Source organism: Xiphophorus hellerii, chromosome 20 (assembly GCF_003331165.1).
Source record: "Xiphophorus hellerii strain 12219 chromosome 20, Xiphophorus_hellerii-4.1, whole genome shotgun sequence".
NCBI lineage: Eukaryota > Metazoa > Chordata > Actinopteri > Cyprinodontiformes > Poeciliidae > Xiphophorus > Xiphophorus hellerii.
This window is the reverse complement of record NC_045691.1, coordinates 13781510-13789085: the sequence shown is the minus strand read 5'-3', so window position 1 is coordinate 13789085 and position 7576 is coordinate 13781510. Positions and strand designations below refer to the sequence as shown.

The window sequence follows — 7576 nt, the reverse complement described above, 5'->3', positions numbered from 1 at the left end:
TGTTTTTCCACCCCAGTTTGTGAGGAGCAGTCATAGGGAAATCATTTGGACTTTATTTTTGCTTAGGCTTAAACGAGAAAGAAAAACTGAGCTGAAAAACTTACCGCCGCCACCGGATATTAATGATGAACTATATGTGACAGCAGGAAAAGTAAAATTTCCACTCGGGTTTTTTTGTTAAAACCACAGGCGAAAAAAAACTAAATGAGCTCCACTGTGGTTGCAGCCTCTTTTTCTTTGAACACTTCCTGCACTACTACGTTTATGCTTTTTCAAAAAAAGCAAAAAAAAAAAAGATGAAATCATTGCCATATTTTATTTGCTTCAAAGGTTTTACATTCATATAATTCAAGCTCTTAGACAGAAAATTGATAAAAGTTCAAAAGTTCCATAAATACGAAAATATGATGCTGGCTGGAGTGCAGTATTTGAGGTTTCAGTGCAGAGTGATATAAAAAAAAATATTTGTCACTGTCAACATGATAGAACATCTCTGAATAGGAGAGAGTTTTAAAACATGAAGGAAATAATGGACCATTCAAATAAAAATGTGCTTTCAATTAAAAAAAAAACCAATAAAAAGTACCGGTAGAAATGCTCACTTGCAAAAACATATTTTCCAAGGTTAGCTCATTGTGCAAAAAAAAACAAAACAGCATTCAAACGGCATCGTTTAAGAATTTCATTTGGTTTAACAATGTAAGTTAACTAAGAAATAAAACATGTAAAAACGTAACCAGCTAAAATCTGGTTCACAGATCAGTAAATACAAAATCAACAAATCAGAGTTTTAAGTAGGATTTTCAGACAAAAAATGTGAAATATCTAAAATATGATCTGTGGTTCAAGTACCTGCAATCTTAATATGCATAATTTATGCACTATTTAAGAAAATACATGTGAAGTAATCTAGTCAAAACAGACCAACCATATTCAAAATTAGCTGCCTGAGTTGAGCTGCAGCACCAAAAACACAATTTCACTTCCAGTAAATGATCACAACAATAAATTAATATACCATGAAATTGATTAATTTTATAAAATCCATTGTCACACGTTCCTCCATAACCTATCAAGAGTTTTACTACAAAACGTTTTTACGCCCTGACAGATTTATTCAGTCTTGCAAACTAAGACTGTAGCAAAAGCAGAAACAACTTCAGTATAATAGATGAGAAAAAAACTGTCAAATACAAACTGCCTTGTGTGAAAAAAAACAAAACTGTAACAAGGTTACTCACTGAGATCTTTCTCAGTGAGTCTGATCCTGGTTAAAAGTTTAAGAAGGTGATGTAGGAAACGACGCTGTAATAGGACAATCCTACAGGGGAAAAAAAGGAGGAATAAATTTCCACTAAAAATCTCAGAAATTTTGAGATCCCCAAAATTTACTACGGTAAAATTTAACATTTCTGAGTTTGAAAAGTTTAACATTTTTACCTATTGGCAATTTTCTGAGTTTCAAAGATAAAAAATTGTCAACTTCTTTTCTAGAAAATCTCAAAATTGCAGTTTTTTTCGTGCAAGTGTTCAACTTTTGAGAATTTCAGAATTTTTATGAGAAAATTTCTGAGCTTGTTCCCAGAATACAATTTTTTCCAACAAATCTTTGACTTTTCACGCTCATTAATTGCCATGTTTATTCTAGAACATGTCTTGAGATTATTCTCATAATTCGAGTTTTTTTGGTGAAAACAAACTCCTTTTTTGACTATGTATAATTACAGTCAACTGCTACCAATGGGGATCTAAATAAAATAAATTAGAGAGTTATCTATGACGTCCTCAGGTTGTAGTAGTCTTTGGGTGCCCACAGCAGCCGGTACACCTGTATGTCTCTCCGGTAGCCGATGCTGGTGTCCCAGCAGTACTCTGGAGAGAGAACCCTGCTGGGCTTGTGAAGCCAAAAGTACCTGTTCAGATGACTCTCGTCGTGCCACAAGGCCTCCACTTCGTTCTCCTTGTCCGCCAAGATGCTGCGGTAGCAGGCCTCCGTCAGCGCCTTCACGCTCCTCCAGGAGCCTCCGAAGACAGCAGCGTGGTAGTAGAAATCCCCAGTTTTCATGAACGCCTTGGATTTCAGGTTGCGGTCGTAGGTGAACAGCATCTTTGGGAGGTGATAGTAGTGGGCGTGAAGCAGAGCCACCGAGTCTCCCAGAGCTTCGGGGCCAAATCTGCCGGTGAACACTTGATCGACGTCAAAGCAGAAGACGTGCGTGGCGTGGTGGCGGATATCCGACTCGATGACGTCTGATATCGCCTTCATCCTCATCATGGAGATGTCCTGCCACCGCGTGTGTCTCTCCACTCTGATTAGTTTCAGGTGCCGATTGGGGGCGAGCTTGATGTTCGGCACTTTCTCAGGCGTGTCCGTGAACACGTAGTATGACACGGGCAAACTCGACATGAAGTGTTGCTCTGATGAGTTCAGGAAAGCCTCCAGGTAGGCATCCAGGTACCTGCAGAAACAAAGATGTCAGCCTTTATCTTCCTGTGGTGGAAACCAGGATGTGATCCTGGGAATTTTGCAGCTGACAGCCATCTTGGAAGGTATCCGTAACTGTGATGACAGTTGCTATGGAGTTGCTATGACAACAATGTAAACAAGCCACATTCTCTGTCTCTGTCAGCTGTGGATTTTGTTATGAATAATTATGATGTTGCTCCATTTTGTCAGACTGAGACTGAACAGTCAGATAAGTTTCCCATTGGTGAACAATGACCATTTAAACGTGTTGTAGAAATTCATTATTAATGTGTTTAGGAGCCTGATGATTAAATTACATTTAGTATTTTGTCTGTTTGCATGTTTGTAATCATTATTATACTGTATTTTAAGTTGTCTGTTTTTCTTCAACGTCACATCGTTTCACACCTGCACATGTTTAGATCTGCTACTTCAGTGACTTATTTAAACAAACAGACAAACCAGGAAGTTCAGAGTAAGTCAAGAAAAATGCAAGAATAACAACCCGTCCAAAACAAGACAAACCGGACTGCAAAGTTAAACAAGATATGAGAAAGAGAAACTTAATGCATCAGGAATATTTTGACAATGTTTTTCTCAGAATCTTGCATGTTGATTGTTTGATTTATTTGTCAAGAAAAAAAGCAGTAAAGAATTTCATTGGAGCGGATCGGTGCTTGTTCAGACTGTTGGAATATTCAATCGGATCCAGAACAGCACAGCATTGTGGGAGAAAAGGTTTCACCCACTCCACCTCTCATGGCAAGACAAGCTAGTTTCTTAGCATCAATCTGCTGAGTTCACGTTGAAAAACACTTTTCTGAGTACAGTGTTTTCCAAAGTGGGGGACGGCAAGGGGGCGTAAAAAGTTAGAGGGAAGACGAGGGGAAAAAAACTGCAATAAATAAGATAAACCCCATACATTTTTAAATCTTAATTTTTCCATCATAATTTTTGTTTTTTGTTATTCAGTTTCTAAATAAAACATAAGCTAAAATAATTGATCTAAGAAGGAGACCAAAGGAACTGTCCCGCTGTGGAGAACGCTGCTGCAAAACCCAGAAGAACTGGGGGAATAAAATTAAATTTGATGTGATAAATATAAAATATTACATCTTTACTTATAATCAAAAGAGGGGATTGTGACAAAAATTTGTAGCATCTGGTTATAAACTCATTATCTGACAATGACAATTTTCACCATCTAAAATTAGCATGAGGCAACGTTGTATGAATAAATGTGGTAATTATTGGTTTTATTAATTATTATTTTGTAGCATTTTCTGTGGGTTTGCAAAGTACGTCCCCAGCCAGAGTTCAATGCTCTTTGGGAAGCCCTGAACTCACTCGCTCTTTAGTTGCCTAGCAACTCACTCACTCTTTGGTTACCTAGCAACAACCTGTGTCGTAACTTGCGCAGCAGTAGTTTAAGGTTTTGACACAATGTCTCCTAACTGCTTAAAAATGAAAAACGACTGCGTGGAGTGAAAGGAGAAAAAAAGTGCAACAGCTGGAGAGGAAGCTATGGATCAAATGGGAAAAGGTTATTCAACTAGTGTGGAAGTATTTCAAATATTTAGAACAAAAAAACCCCTAATCAATAATTGTCAATATTGACTGATATGAAACTTTTACATTGTGTTTTGTTCGGCCTTGTCTGACATTCATTTGAAAACCAACCTGCCGACAGCAAACACAGTCAAGGCGACAGAAGATCCTTTGTTTCTGTGTATCTGGTCGTAGTGGCTGGGATTAAACATTCCCTCCCAGATGATGGGAGCCTTCCAGGAAGTGCATGTTTGCACGTCATTTCGAGACCTGAAACAAAGGAGAACCTTGAAGTTTATACAAAAAAAATAGTGCATGGAGAGTTTCCTCCTCTTTTAATAGCAATGCAATTTATAAGTAAAATCAGCTCAAGTTCACAGGTCCTGTAGGGACATTTAGGGCTCTTTGCAAACTGCTTCTAGTCTTTTGCTATCGGCTGTTGGGTTGAATTTCGTTGGACTCAATATTTTGAATGTTTCTCATCTTTAGACTACTTTCTGTACGGTGGAGCTGCTGTTTGAACGTCGTTAGATAACTTGCCAAGCTCATAAAGTGTTGAGATGCTTTTTCTGAAGGCCTCAAGATAACTTTTTGGTGTTCACTGCCACCTGAGCAGTTAAACTAAATGTCTAAAAAGGCCAAATATATTTAAAAATTATGATTTTCTCAACATATGTATTTAATGTTATATGCCTAGTTTAACTTCTTTAATTGGTATTCTACACACAGATTGCCTACTAATTACATTTCTTAAAATAAGTTTTACAAGATCTGATCTTCGATTTCAATTTAATGTTTATGTTGATCGAATTTTGTTAATCTAAATGCCAGTCTTGCACTACTCACAACATGAACACATTTAAAGCAACACAAGGAAAACCACCTAAAATTACTCTTGTACAAATCATTTAGGTAGCAGCAAGTATGAGCTGCAGATAAACTTGGTGGTTGATACTGCAGATTAAGACTTCATGAGAAATGTCTGTTCTAAGCAGAACTTGAGGTTTAGACGTCTTACCAAAGGTCGAGGCTTGCGTCTGCACTGTTCCCTGAAGTCAGCATCTCTACACTTTCCAAAGTGCATTTGTCCATTGGAATGAGTCCAATTAAGAATCTGAGATCGGAGAAAATGTGTTTTTTACTTTAAACTTTTAACTAGTACTGATGCATTATAGACTCTAAAAACTTGTACGAGATTACATGTTGTTAGCTGACGTGCTTATAGGCAGAAAAACATGGGAGTTCTTAGTTTTCACTGAGTCTGAATCTGATCTCTGTGGCTTGATTAGTGAAAATCTAGTCTAGGATTTTATTTTTACCTTTATTATGTGATGCAAAACAAGGGCAAAATGGTGTGAATAAAACCACGTTTACCTCCACATGAGTAATATTGTTAGTTTCCAGTACAGACCTGACAAATGAGTCAGGTCTCTTAACACCATTTTAATCATTTAATAACTCACCGAACTGATGGAGGTGCAAAGAACATGACGGACGTTGCAAACGGAAATAAAAACAGGAATTTCACAATTGTCTTTGACCTCTGAACGCTCCTGTGGTGAGAAAAAGTGTTAAAGCCCCAGAAAGTGTCAAAAATCCCAAAAACAAATGAACAGTGGATATAAAAAGTTTACACGCCTCTGTTGATGTGCCAGGCTTTTGTGATCTCAAAACAATTACTATTAAAAATGACTTTTTCCAATTTTAAAATTCATCTGTGTGAGGGGAAAACAAAATAAATGCTGCAGAAACTCAGCTGGTTAAATTAGGATACGTTGTTAAATCAGGGCTCTTAACTGCGAGTCTATTGTCTGGATTTAATGGTATTTGCAAAACATCTGCAAATATATCAGGTTGAACTCGACTGATTTTATCAACATCTCAGATTGTCTGATTGTGTTGCAGTGGCACTTTAACTGGGATCAGTAAACTTTTGTTATATGTTTTAAGGTAAATAATGACAGAGAGACATTTACCCACATTGTTGGTTGTTTGTTGACTTCAGTAACGAAAAAAGACTGTAGGCTGAGGATGATGGCAACCGTGGATTATGGCACAAAAATGCTGGAAGAGAAAAATGTTATGAGAGCTGAAGTTTATTCAATATTTCTAAGAAAAAAAAGTAATAAATACATTTATCCTGGATTTACAAAGATGATTACTGTAATATTAATAATGAATAATAATACCAAGACATTTGATAAATTTAAGTTTCCAATTTATAAGTATCTGACATGGTTTAAAAGAGGGCAAAAATCCCATTTAAACTGTTAGGATATTTTCAGGTTGCAACACCAAGAAAAACTGAAATCGTAGCCATTGTGAAAAATAAACCCAATGTCTACATTCAGACCGGTTTGAGTGGTTTGGCTGGTTGACTCTGTGCTGTGTATTGTTGGCTTTAAAGGGATTTAATTCAAAACGGACTCCTCAATTCATGGAAAGATAAAAATGGCAGCGCTGAGTTAAGGTTCTGAGAAAAACCTCAGAAGGAGAAGAGCATCCTGGGTAATGCAGTGGCACAACAGAATAACGTACTACAGATTGTAGTTTTTACTAAATGTTTTACTTCTGGTTCTTCTCTAAGCAACCCGACATTGAAAGACAAAATGCTCATTGAAATGAATAGTGCAGAACTTATACACTGTAAAACATTTGAAGGTGGTTTAACTTGAAAATGAAAGTCCACCTGCTGCCTTGAAAATGTAATTTAAGTCAACAAGAAAAATGTTTTGATTTTAACTCAGAAATTAAAGTTCAAGAAGTTGATTTAACAACAAGAGACAAGTTTTCTAAATGTTTTTAAGTTCATTAATCTTTAATTGAGTTTACCTAGCCCTAAGCATTCTGGGAAATAGTTTCCACTCCTGTCTTTTTCTTCTTTCAGTTTTCTTAAGTGCTAACATAAAAACTCTAGTTTATCAAACTCTTGGAGGTTTGACAAAATTATTAAAACCTTAACACTACTTACTACTGTAAGTTTATCTTTCACAAACTCACATTTACGTTCAAAATCTAAAACTCGCTACATTTATTTGACTTAAATAGTAGAAGACAGTAGACAAAACTAAATGCGGCTCAAATGTTTTACAGTAGATGTGCAAATAACCTGATGCAAATATTTTTTATTTTTTCTAGGTCCTCTTTAGTTTATAAAGATAACATAATTTATGCATCACATTTGCATCACAGACTGAAATGGTAAGAAACTCTCCTATAACGTCTCTAGATAAAATGTCAAAATACCTGAGACTGGACAGAACTCCCCAAACCCCTAAATTAGAAGAATTAACAGTAAGATAATGTCTCATTGTGAAGGAATAAATATGTTTTGTTGTGTGTGAAAATGAGCAGCAGTCACAAAAAGGGGAACTTCATGAGCCTCAGCGCAGTGAGTCTCCATGGTGACGGGGTTTGGGTTTTTGAGGTGTGCGAGAGCTCAAAGAGAAAACATCATGTTTTAAAATTAAATATTATTTACTTATCCTACTCAGTGAATAGTCAGAAAGTTTTTTTTTTTCTGTACAGATCAATGTAGAACATAATCATTTTAACATTAAT

The 7576-nt window shown here is 36.3% G+C and overlaps 1 protein-coding gene across 1 annotated transcript; it reads right to left on the bottom strand.

The window, feature by feature from the left end:
- Nucleotides 1-85: 85 nt before the first annotated feature.
- On the bottom strand, nt 86-5582 carry LOC116711175 (alpha-1,3-galactosyltransferase 2-like). The gene is made up of 4 exons (XM_032550562.1): nt 5479-5582; nt 5034-5129; nt 4148-4285; nt 86-2459 (listed from the first exon to the last, which is right to left on the bottom strand). Exons 1-4 carry the CDS (start codon nt 5502-5504, stop codon nt 1775-1777), a joined length of 945 nt encoding a protein of 314 aa, XP_032406453.1. The 5' UTR covers nt 5505-5582; the 3' UTR covers nt 86-1774.
- Nucleotides 5583-7576: the final 1994 nt, after the last annotated feature.